The 13,353-nt window shown below is 37.1% G+C and overlaps 1 protein-coding gene across 4 annotated transcripts in view; it reads left to right on the top strand.

The window, feature by feature from the left end:
- LRBA (LPS responsive beige-like anchor protein) overlaps positions 1–13,353 on the top strand; it is a 302,351-nt gene that overhangs the window by 117,854 nt on the left and 171,144 nt on the right. For all 4 annotated transcript variants that reach the window (XM_063415460.1, XM_063415457.1, XM_063415458.1 and 1 more), the window contains exon 37: positions 1,357–1,523. In XM_063415460.1, coding sequence (XP_063271530.1) covers positions 1,357–1,523 — 167 coding nt within the window. The remainder of the gene's footprint in view (positions 1–1,356; positions 1,524–13,353) is intronic.

Below are 13,353 nucleotides of genomic sequence, written 5' to 3' on the forward strand. Positions count from 1 at the left end.
TTCATCTGTTAGTACAGTTTTGTTGTCTGGTGTCTGTGAAAATCTACACGGGGCCACATTTTATTTTATGGGTTTTTTTTCCACATTCTTTCTGTCTTTCTTTCACTTTATATGACATATATATTTATATATACACATATATAAACAGCATTCACAGCCTGCTGATTTTTTTATTTGCAGCAAGTTTCTAGGGCTTGTACATATGTGTAGATAAAACATTGCTATTGTTTTAAACATAAAAAGCACATGAGATTGTGCTGATACCTAACCTCTAAGAAATAATTGGACTGCATCAGCTGTGCTTCACAAAGAAAAAGCAATTTTTTTGTTGTTGTTAGGCAGACATTTGTGTCCATTCCTCTAACTAGATCATAGAATAATCCAATCATTGACAAAGGCCAAAATGCTTTGTCTGGCGTGTGTGATCTGTGGAATCGCCAGATGAAAACTGAAATTACAAACAGAGAGTGCTGAAGTGGGGAAAAGCCTTTATTGTTCCTACCAACGTTTGAATTTCTTGTGGGTTTTCATGTACAGCAAAATGGGGTTTTGGTGAGGGGGTGATAAAAATTTGATGCCCGTTTTTATGAGTTCTGTATTAACAGGCAAATTTACAGAAGGTCAACAAAACCCCAGATTATGAGACAATGTTGTAACAAAAAAATCTCTCATAGTTTGGAATTCAATTTGTAGGTGTGACTGAGAGTTCTTATTTGCTAGAATTTTCTTTTGAGCAGGGGATGTTTGTACACCAGGTAATACTGCTGGAAAGTCACTGACTTTCCCTTGCTGGCCTGAAAATGAGCTCAGCTTTGAGAATCCACCTGGTAAAGATCCCTTTAGTCCTCAGATGCGTTTTGTTTTCTGTCTATCTGAAAAAATGTGGATTTTTCTCCTTAAATTTCATCTATCTGTATATTTATATAAGCAACAGCAAACACTTGGCTCCCCAAATCTAACCAAGGGTCATGGGAGTGGAGTGTTCAGCTGTTCAGCTAGCTGACACTCATTATTCTGAAATTTCCCATTATTTTTATAAAGCTATTCCCTTTGTTATAGGCATAACCACTTTTATTTTATCTGTTTTATTGTGCAGTGTGGCCACTAACGTGTTGGCTTTTGCTAAACTTTGAATCTGTGTGTGATGTGGTTAAAGAATTCATGGCAAACCAAGATTTGGAGATCCTCTGCTTGGCTCTCCAAAAAATTCCTGTAGGAGCTGCGCAGGGCCTGGAAAACAGAGTTAATTCTTCTTTCTTGAGGGTTTTGTCTAACTAATTAATTATGAAGTGCATCAAACTTCCTTCGGATGGTGCAATTAGCAAGCAGAGTAATGAAGTTTTTAATTTCTTCCAGTCCCTGTGTGCCCAGTACTCGGCAGACAAACGGGAAGAGGAGAAAATGTGTCACCACCTGATCACGGCCGCCAAGTACCGCGACCAGGTGACAGCAACACAACTGGTACAGAAAATTATCAACATCCTCACTGACAAGCACGGGGCCTGGGGCAGCTCTGCACCCAGGTAAGGAATTTTTGGGGTGTTCTAGAAGATTCTTGTGCAGAGGTGCTCTGGGGGTTTGATTGCGGTCAGAGGTAAGCGTGGATTTTTTAAACAAATTAATGGAAAAAGGGTAAAGTGAATGTGTCAGTGTTTAATATAGGTGAATACCAGAGAAGTGGTTTTGTTAGAGCAGTGAAAAACAGGATGAGTGTCTTGTGACTTTGAACTTCGCTATAAAAGTGTGGCAGAATTGATTTTGAATGTTCCAGCCCTATTGTTTGCTTGAAAAATAATAATTTTTAACACTAAGTGCTTTCTTACTACTAGCTTCCTTCTCGGTGTATGATGTGATTCGAGCTTGAACCACCCTTCAGTCATTTGTTTTCTTTCCTGCCAAACTTTAAAGAAACAAACATCTTTTTGAGTTAGAGGGAAGTGTGAGATTTGTATCAGTAATTTCAAAGTAAGAACAGCACTGCCAGATTAATTCCTTTTGGGATTCTCAGCACGTCCCTTCGTTGCAGTGATGCTTATCTACCTCCTTTAGCTGGGACTCGTGCTTGAGTTTCACTTAAATCTGAAATGCAAGTTCAAGTCCCTGCAGTACAAACCTGAATTAATGCTTACAAATAACATATTTAGGCTAGAACAGGAATATTCTCATGTATCAAGGTGCTGTTATTTGAGTTTAATGGAATAACAAACACGAGAGAAATACATGAGCAGACAACAAACTGTTTTTCTAAGTAACCTTTATTCATTGTTCAGTGACTACTCATCTAAACAAAAAATTAATTCCCAAGCACTAAAAATTTCTATAACATAAAGAAACATAATAAAGATTTTATAACTAGAATTGGCTGAAAATATTTCAATTAAAAGTCATGCTATGGCATAGGATGTCTGCAAAGATACTGTAAATACAGATCTTGGGCTCCAGCTTCTAAGGTTAAAAATGAAATGTTGAAATAAGTGTTTAATGTTGCTCTTCTTTTGTTAAGTGAGTTGTGCTTAAATCTAAAAAGACTTTTTAAGAAAAAAAAAATGATGAGGGTGCAAAAAAACCCAATAGCTTATTTCAACATTTCCAAGAATTTTAGGTAAGGCATGTGTTACCATTGTGAAAAACCAGATTTCTTTGAGTACTTTGTACATCTGTAATTCTGCTGGGTATGTACCTTGTGGTTTACTCCATCTGTTTGTGTCTCTGGATTTCAAATTATGATTACCCAGTTTAAGAAGCTTTGCTAAAAAGCAGAAAATGCTTTGTGCTCTTTAGGTGTGTTTTGCTTGTTGGGGTAATATTGGTATGGTTAATAGGGGAAGAGGGTAATGATAAAATATTCCATTCTTGGAGGATAACTATTTTCTGATAGCCCCAAATAAGGTTTGTGTAATCAGCTTGTGAATTACGAAGTGCACAAAAATATGGACATGATAATTTCCATTTCATAAGAATGATCCACAGCAAAATGGAAATATCACATAATGCACTTTGCAGCACGCTTAACATAATTCCAGAAACTCAAATGGCATTAGAGACAGGACCAAATCTCTTTATGGCCAAGGCAGAATGCACTTAGTCATCATAAACACGTAAAAAATAAATATATGCAATGATTGTAATTCTAATGGAATATTTTAGTAAGGGGCTAAATGAATGTTTTTTGGGATATGTTTGATTTTGCTTCAAAATATTATATTGGTGTTTTTCTTACGTAAATCTAATATTTGGCTTGTGGTATTTTTGTTTTTCCTCCTCCTTTGGAATCCATATAATTGCTTGTAGCCATGGCTCTGAAGGCCTAATACTTTCCCATTAATGTCATTTATTTTGTTTCAATATTGATGGCTTTTCTAATGCCACACGATCAGTGGGCTGCAGTGCTGGCAGCTGGCCTGGGATCGGCAGTGGTTTTAATAAATCACAATCAGAGCCGTGCCATTACATCAATATTTTTAGTCAATTATGGAGAAGGTCAGGTGCTACATTCAGTATAGGAGCCCCAGCATGTGGCATTTGAGAAACATCTGGTACTGCAACAAAACTGCAAGCCGGGGGAAAAAAGAATCCAATTTATCCTATCTAAAGAGACCAAATGAAATCTGCTGCTTTATGGATAACACAATGATGATTATAGCCATTTTGAACATGTTAGACTTGCTGGACTTAATACCCTTTATATAGACATATTCCCAAAAGTTTCCATTCAATAAAAACTGAAAATGAAAATATTATTTTCTCAGAAGCAGATGGGAATTGTTGTTTCCTCACAGCAGGCATCTAATATCTTTTGACACCTAGTGACCTGCCTGAATGCAATTTGTGTCTTAATATCCAGCTTACACCAGCTTTTGCCACATGAGAGAGAACAAACCAGCTTTTTCCTCTACTTGAAGTCCCAGCTATCGCCTTGGCAAGCAAAGAAACTATTCCTTCCTCAGAGCTCTGATATCTGCGTGCCCTTTACTGTCATTGCATTTTTTTTTTTTTCAAATGCTTAGAGATTTCAAGAAATAATGGGACAGACAAGTACCTGTTCATCCATACATTACTGTCACCTGCAGTGAGGCTCAGGTGAAAACTGAGAGAGGCTGATAAGAATGGTGGAATAAGCAAGAAAGAGGCCACAAATGAACAGAGTGGCAGAAGTAATTTTTTTCTGGTGCATAGAGCAGGCGTTGTGTTTATTTGGGTCAGGAGACAAATCATCTTTCATGTAGATGACACCTGGTAAAGTGGCTGAATGTAAGAAGGATGAGGAGAGATGATGGAGAACACTGGGTGGAAGTCTCAGAGGACAGACTACCCTTTTCTCATATCGTCCTTCATTGCATTCTAATAGGCTGACTAATGTACCATGGAAATTCACTCTTGGTATTAGAGGGAAGAGGGTGGCGCTCCCCTCAGAAAAATGCATAGGTAGAACTGCCGACATAAATTATTTTACAAGCAATAAGCTTTAGGAATTTTGAAGAGAACCCCTGTATATCAAGAGCCCTGAATGCTTTTGATTAGTTTGGGGGACTGAGTTTAGGCCTGGCTTTGGGGTTGTTTAAGAAACTCTGTTTCAGATTGGTTGAGCGTGTTCTAATGGATGCCCTCGAGCCAGAGGCGTCTCTACCTCAGAGACATCCATCTTTCTCCCCGTGTCACAGGCTTGCCGGTAAAAATCTTTGTGATGCTCTCTCCAATTTTTCTTCAGTAAATCAAATCTTCCTTCTTTCAGAAAGATGAATGCTGCGAGGTTGGGGTGTTATAAAAAAAAATCAATGCGGACAAAATTGAAACAGTATGGCCGGGTATTGATTGGCCTTGTGAAATCGAAACTAACAGCTCTGTAACTGTTCCAGTGGACAGTTAGCTGACCTGTAATGGACAAACTATCAATATTAGCATTACTATTTTATCTTCTACTGTGTCATTTTAGGATCCAAGGAAAAAGAGGGGTTGAACTGCATTTTTAATGTTACTTACAGGAGCTGATTTTATTCTCATTCCCCCCTGCAGTTGTTTGCAGATGACAATTACTAATATATTCTGGTTTGGGGTTTTTTTCCCCCTGAAATTTATACTATATTTCAGTGGCTGCAATAGTTTTTCACCTGTTCTCTTTCAAATTTATATATTTGAAAAATATATAAAGCATTTGTAAATAATGGTGGTTTATTATTTGAAGAAACAACACTAGAAGATGGTGTTCATAGTTTTCCTGAGGATTTAATTGCATAAAATTCAGATGAGATGTTCTGAAGAGTTTTATTAGGGTTTTTTTCCTTTTTTTTCTTTTTTTTTTTTCTTTTTTTTCTTTTTTCTCCCCTGAAATAAATTCTGATAGTGGATTTATTTTATAAAAACAAATGTTGAGTATGCTCAACAATGTCTCAGACCTTTATCCTGTGGCATGGGCATTGATACATAGAATTTTAAAATTCTGTGTCCTGAGAGTAAAAGTGACCTGATGAAGATATATAATTTTTCATCAGTCTTAACTTCTTCAAATGCTTTTATTCTGACTCCTAGCCCACCCTGGGGATTTTGCATTTGACAACAGTGTAAAACAACATTCATTGCTCTCTGTGGAGCTTTAGTGATGCTAAGAAATTCTTCATGGCCAGAATTGACAATGGCATAGCAAGATGACTTAATAAACCTTAGCAGGTTCCTATTTGTGTTGTCCTTGAAAAGATGTAGGGCAACAGAAGTTGGAGCAAAAGGAGGGAGTGAGGGAAAGGCAGCAGCAAAAAGGGAGTCAGGGATTTTTTATTTTAATGATTTCTATGAAATCAGGGTGAAAACATCCTTCTGTTTAAAGGTGTTGCTCCTTTTGTTAATGTATTTTAAATAAATTGCTGTGGATGATGTAAATCTGCTTTTCACCATTCCACTGAAAGATCTTGGTACATTTTAATGTGTTGAAATGGGCACCATTTTTGGGTAACTTTCAGTAATATTTTGATCATCTGGAGAGATAGGGGTTTACAAAATTGGTATTAATAAATAAACTTGTAACATTTCAAAAGCTTTAGATCTTACAGATTATGTGATTTCTCTTATCACAGAAAAAGTGCAACTCCTCATTTAGTCTCCATATTTATCTGTATTGGCAGACTCCAATTTGGGTGTGCCTATTTTTCATTGCTGCTTTTTCCAAAGAGATGATTTTGAGAGAGAACTGGTTTTGAAAAGGGTTTTAGTATTAAATATGAAGAAATTACTGGGGTTTTTTTTAGGCCTAATACAGGCCTAAGGCCTTCAGTATATTTAGGCTGCAGGCTTAATATACTGAAGGGCTGGATGCAACTTTCTTTCAAGAAGGGGCAAGCTGAGAATTTTCATTCCATTTCTCTGGTGTCTTTCTATTTTGTTTTAATAGATGTTGCAGGATTAAAATATGTAAAGCACTTTTGACACATGAGACTGAATGCAACAACTTCCAAGGGGAGCATTTCCATCTGCTTCCCTTCCACAAATTCTGTCCTACCTCAAGCTGCAGATCTAAATTAAATAGTGGACTCAGGTGAAAATAGAACAGATAATGAGAATAACGAAACAGAATCTAATTTTAGAGATTCCATTAGGTGATTATTTGTTTGGCTTTAATTCTTCACTACCAGCAGCAATGCCATTTATCAGTTTGGTTTTGCAAAGCAGTGAGGCCGTGTAGAACATCTTGGCTCATCCAACAAAACCAAATCTTCATTTTAGGTTCTCAATTCAAAAATGTTTTATTTTTAGGCTGAAGAAGATGGTTAGTGAGGCCAGCAGGGTTAAATGCAAGAGTATCCCAGGATTTTTTTAGGCTGAAGGCATTTCTGAAGGATCACTGTGGATCACATCCACTAATTCCAGTGCTGCAGAGAGAGTGAAGGGATGAATCTGAAAGCAAATTAAGTGTTGTGCAGAACAGAAGTGAGAGGAGTCATTACAAAGTCATTTTATGATAACATTTACCCTTCCAAAGCTAAACATTGTTGTTGGGATTAACCAGAATAACAGTAATATGACATGAATAGCTGAATGTAGTGGAGTTGGTAAAGTTTTCCATATGCTGTGGAATTTCAAATGCTGCTGAAGCTGAAAGTTCTGCAGTTCTGTTAAAATATAACACATATATAATTTTATACACACATTTCTTAAAATCAGTTCCTTAATGAATTAAAACTCTCTTCAGGGCTGTAATCTGACACTAATAATTTTGATATGAATTGTTATAAAATCTGTGTAGTTACTGAAGTGGAGAATAAAAAGCTGATATTTTATAAATTTTTAACACATTTCCATTTTAGCATTCCTCTCCATATGCCTGGTGAATTCCTGCTTCAACTTCTTGCAGCCTAAAACACAAATTTACAAAAACAAAAAGAACAAAGCAGACACACTATTTCAAGGCTTGAGAATTCCTAATGTTCCCTGATTATTTTATATATATTTAGAACATGGGATTTTTGAAATTGCTGAATTAAATGAATGTTACAGTACTGCAGATCCTTTTAATTCCTGCCTCTGAACTAGCCAGGGGCTGTCAGGGTGCTACAGACAGAACTTTCAGACTTTATTATTGCAATTCCCCTTTAGGTAGTACAGAATTCTACTGTTTATATTTGGTGAAATTAATCTTCACTAAGAAGAGGAAAAAGTTTTAAAAAAATGTTTCTGATGTCTGATCCTTCCAGGAGTTCCAGCTGATGCTTAAAAATAAATATGGTGGGTTGTAGGAGCTGAATTTTTTAATATTATTATTATTGAAAGCAGAACTATAAAAGCAACCAATGGAAACCTTAAACACACACCTATAGCTCAGGTTCTGCCTGAATTTTTAACTCATTTTGATTTTGTGGTATGAATGTTTTATCATTCAAATTAATGTTAAGGTGTTAGATAAAGGTGTATCTGCCTAAACTAATTTACCATATGGAAAATGGTAATTTCTGGCTCTTATAGACCAGCAGAATCTTCATTGTTCCTGCATCTTTTGCCTTGAAATTCTAACAAAATTCAAAACACAGAGTGGGAACAGAGAGGGTTTATTTGGTGGTTTTAGCCTCCCTTTTGCCCATGGAGTCGGGACCAGGGAGGTGTTGGAGTTCTCTCATTGCAGGTCAGATGCTCTGGGTCAAGTTCAGGGCTAGAATCTTTTGCTGTCCTCAGATTTGTGGGGTTTATTTTATAGCTGGTAAAGACCTCTTAGCAAAATTTTGATTTATCCTTGCTGAAGTTGAAATGCAGACAGAATCTTTTCAGTGAAGCATTGGAGAAGTTTAAAGAGAGCAGAAAGGCAGCTGAATTAGGTTTTTAATATCCTTAGCTCCATAGCAGTCTGGGTTTTCTGGCTGTACAGAAAAGGAATATATGCTAGAATTGAATCAATACCCTCCTCTCAACCAAAGGAGATTTTTTCCACAATATTCGTTTTGCATGAGCTCGTTCTCTTTGTGTGTTCTTAGCAGTGTTTGGTGCTGCTTTCCTTTTTATTTGCTGTAATACAAACCTGGGAATGGTTTCATGCTAATGTGCATTTCCTGCCGTGTGACCATGGCTTCACTTGAGGTTCATTGTCTTTCTGATATTTATCTACTTAATTGATTATATTGATTTTAAAGTGATTTTGATTTTTGCAGTTACAATTCAGGTTTTTATTCACCTTATTGTGACAATTACATTTAAAAACAAACCCACCTGTTCTGGGTTCAAGTGAAAAGTGTGTCCCTTGCTTTTCCAGCCTTGCTAAGCCTGGATAGATCTTTAGGAGTTTTATTTTTCAGGACTTTTTTACTGACGAGTTGGGAGGTGGACACTGCATCATGGACAGAGAACACTTTTTAGTTTATATCTTGAAGCCAATTTTGTGGGGTTTTTTCTGCCTTCCTGGACATATATAAGGCAAGAAGGTTCCAGTACATTGATTTATCACCTCATGTGGAACAACATGGACAGGAGTGAGGAAAAGAAGGGGAACCTGCTTGGAAGCAGCAAATTAGGGGAAAGCTCTCATTTCTGGTGGATGTGCTTTTCTACAGCTCTGTCTGCACTGCTGGAAAGATGTTGATGTAAAGCAGAAAAATTACCATTATCTGTGTGTTTTACTGGTAAATCCTAGGCAAAAGAAAGCTGTCAGCACGTTTGTTTGGAATTACATGGACATCTGGGACTGGTGTCCCAGTTTAACCCAGTTTAGCCCAGTTTAACCCAGTTTAACCTGGTGAAACAACAGCACATCTTCCAGATGATAGATCCATTCATTTATATCTTCATTTCCATCAGCTCCTGCATCAGGTGTCCCCTCCTGGGGCTTCTCTGGGTTCACAAAGCTTGGTTTTCTTTCTTCTTCTTTCTTAATTATTATTTTCAAATGGTCAATGTTTTTCTAATTCCTGCAGCACACCTTGCTGGCCAGAAGCTGCTGCACAGATTGTACCTCAGTAGTTTTTCTTTCTTTGGCTTTTCTGTCCTTCCCTCATATTTCCCATTTGCATCCTGGAAATGTGGGCTGTAGTTGCCATTCCTCTAAATTACAAATTACAGCCCACTGAAAAAAGATAGAGCATATGATTGGAACCAATTCTTTACTGTTGTGTTGTCACATTTGGGTGAATTTTGTATGGTTATATTCATAAATCCCCAAAATGTCGCTTCCTTTGTTGCTGGAGGGCTTAAAGTCTAGTTTGGCTCAAAATGTTGATTTCTTTTTCTGTCCCCCCCCCTAAAAACAAACAAACAAAACCCCACCAAAAACAAACAAAAAAAAGAAACCAAAGAAAACCCCCAAACATATTTTGTTAGTATTAAATCCTGATGAAATCATAGAATATTTCAGGTTAGAATTAGGCCACCTCAGTCAGCTGTGAGCTCAGTTGCCAAAGGCATTTTCCAGTTAGCCATTATCCACTTAAGTGCATGGAGCCTTTATGGGAGGCCCTCTCCACTGCCTGAATGTTGTAATATCTAATGAAAATTAGAATAACTCCAGCACTGCTGGAACTTTTTCATGTGTGCTGTTTCTCCTCTTGCCACCACCAGCCTCAGGTGCACTTGGGTCTTCCCAAAATCTTTGGGACGCCGAGAGTGCATTCCCTGGGTACTCACAGTTTGAAAATCACTCTTTTCCCAGCTTCAAAATCAATTAATACACATTTCTTTCTGCAGAGGAGTATTTAGTGTAAGCTGCAGTGTGTTCATCACCACGGGGTGTGAGTGGTGGCTGTTGGCCCTGTGGTTCCTGACATCCTCACAGTCCGAGCTCGTGCCTTCCTCTTCCTCTTCCCGTTGGATTTCTTTGTTTTATTTCTTTGTTTTATTTCTTTATGTTTTATTTCTTTATGTCTTATTTCTTTATGTTAACAAGAGATGCAAAGCATGTAATGGCAGGCTGGTTCTCAGTGAATACGTGCTTTCTAATTTGCTGATTAGAGAACCTCTTCCAAACAGCAGAAGCTGGAAATTACCTCAGAACACAACTCCTGTATGTAAAAATGCATTTCAGGACACGGGAGGATTTATTTGTTCCATCTACCTGCTTAAGAAAAGCATTGCTTTTCCAGAATAAGGTCAAGACGAGGCTCTGATCAGTATCTGGGAGGAGAGGAGGAATCTATTTTCAAACTTTTTTTTTTTAGAACTCAATTGTTTTTTTGAGAGAACAATATCTGTGGGGTATCGATCGCCTGTGTCCAGTAGTTAGTCAAAGGCTCTCTCCTTTGAGTAACCCTTAGCGTGGTGTCATCCTCCTCCACGTGATAGATTGTTACAATCTCAGCCACTGTAATTACACACTGGCCAAGTGGGTCATTTATTTCTGTACCTTCACCATTTACCAAAAATCTCCTTTATCTTTGGGAGCCAGCTCTTCCTTTTGCAGTAAAAGCAAAATAACGGCACATAAAACATTAGAGTCGAGAACTGGGGGGCTTGAAAAATAACTGGAAGACTAACTTTAAAAAACTGTTCTACCTTTTATGAACACCTAGTGTACTTTTTATCTGTCTTTTTTCGTGGTGTCCTAGAGAACAAAACACACAAAGCCAATTCATTGTTTTTCATGTGCCCGGTAAACACTATTTTTTATTTGTGAATGTTTTACTCTTTCTTTTCTTTTTTATTTTGTTTTATCTGTTAACACTGGATGCTTTCACTTGCATGAGAACTGTCTCCCAACCCTCCCCCACATCAATTCTTAATTTATGAAGTGCAAAAGCTCCTGGAAGCACTGCTACTTTTTTTACTGATGACAATGAGTGAAAGTATTGGATATCTTTTTGAAAAGAGTGTTGTTTCAACTTACATGAAATTGTAGATTAAATTTGAAGCCCGTGATTTGTATATTTACATGCCAGGAAGGAAAAAGCCTGTGTAAACACCTCCATTATATTTCCTTAGGACTGTTTTTAAGAGGAAGATCAGTAGACTAATATTGTTAGTGTCTATTTTTATTTAGAAAGGGCTCATATTCTTGGAAAGGTGAGCATAAAATACAAATACTCTGATCTTGGCCATGTTGCTCTGTTGTCCCTTGATTTCTCCTTGAGCCCAAATTTAAAACTACATGACAGTCAAAGTCTTGGCTGGACCCACACACATTCATTTTCACTGCCCTGGATGTGCCTTCCTCCAGTTTTTCCTGTTGTTACCATATTTCCTAAATTACTGTAATACAACCAAAAATAATCATTAACCAGTCAAGGAATCCAGAGATTTTTTTTCCTGTTTTTACTTCACAAGTTTCAGCAAAATGGAACCTGGGTTTTAAACTGAGGGGAAAACATGTATACATTTTAGATTCTTCTATTAATATTAAACTCTCAGGACTTTATATGATTGCCACTTTTTGGTTCATATTTATTGCTTTTGGTGTCCCTATATATTTTTTCAGAACGTGTCAAGGTACTAAATCTCTGCAGTCTGGCATGGAAGCCAGTTTATGTATGTTTATATTTGAACCCTGTGCTGAGACAGCTTTGTGACCTACAACCTCATTCTAATCTCAAATGTATGACTTGCATCTCAAACTCCACATTAGCCAGGAGTTTTTTTAAGGGTAGTTTAAATGGATTTCAAATACCTGAGTTTATGCTGCAGTTCAGTGTTTTGCGAATTTTTTTTTTTAATAAAAAATGCTTTTTGGAAAGGATTTTCTGGCTTTTATTAGGTAAATGGTGGAGCCCTTTTTTGTGTGCCCTCTGCAGAGCTCTGTTCTGGGATTTAGTGTCATCTACTGTAGTTTTGTGAATATTTGCTCTGTTTTTGAGCCACCTGTAGAAAAAGGCAAACCTAAAACTAAATATCCCACCCCCTGCTCCCCAAATCAGATTTCAGGAGCAGTGTGCATGCAAATATGTGCAGGGAAATAGCAATTTTATTTCTTTTTGCTCTTGGCCTCCCTATTTTTAATCCCTTTTATTCTGTTGTGTGTCCTCCAGAAGATTCTCTGTGTGCTCCAGGATGTCTGAGAGCTTCTAAATAAAATAAATAAACCCAGCAATTTGAGGAGTGTGTTGGGTAGGTTACACCTAGGAAAATATTCTAATAATGACAGGTGTGACTGCTTCCTTTATTCAACAGCCCTGGTGTCTAGACTGTTTAAGCATCTAAAAACGATCTGAAGTGTTAAAAATAAAATAGATTGTCATAAAAGAACAAAGAGGTGTTGCTAGAGTAGTGTTTCTTCTCTTTTGAAACTCATCCTCTTTAAATTTTTTACCTAAATGCATAAGGGAGAACTTTTTCATCCACAGGATGAGTTCCAAAATATTGTTTTGAAATAAAAACAGTAAGCAGTGCTGCAGGAATGGAGGTGGAGAGACACAAAGGGGAGAGGTGGGAGAAAGATGAGTCCCATTCAGCAAGGAAGACAGTTCTTCCTAATTAATTATGATAATTAATTGTTTTTTTGAGGATGGTGAGGACCAGCAAGCACACAATGTTGGTGATGTTTCAGGATTTAGGAGAGGGGCAGCTCAGTGATGTTGAAAAGGTCTCAGTTAGCAGTGGTCTCATTCTGGGATGATATTCTGGTTTAATCACTCAGTGTTTGTTCAGGATGTAGACTAAAGAATTCCATAAGTGCTAATTTAAAATGTAGGTTCTTAAATGTCAAACCATCTTTGATTCCTGAAACTGGAAACATATTTTCTTCAAGGAGAAAGGAATATTTATTTCAAAACGCTCCCCAAAAGATGTTTCATTGTTTGGGTAAACAGAGAATTTTTTGTAGCAGGGACAAAAGCAAAATTATTTATGATCTAAATAATAATTTCTTTATTTAGACTTTGTTATACTGTTTAGTGTATTCTGATAACCTTGCAGTAGGATAACACTGACAACTGCTATTTCTTACAGGACTCTTTAATATGG

This window comes from Prinia subflava, chromosome 18 (genome assembly GCF_021018805.1).
Source record: "Prinia subflava isolate CZ2003 ecotype Zambia chromosome 18, Cam_Psub_1.2, whole genome shotgun sequence".
NCBI lineage: Eukaryota > Metazoa > Chordata > Aves > Passeriformes > Cisticolidae > Prinia > Prinia subflava.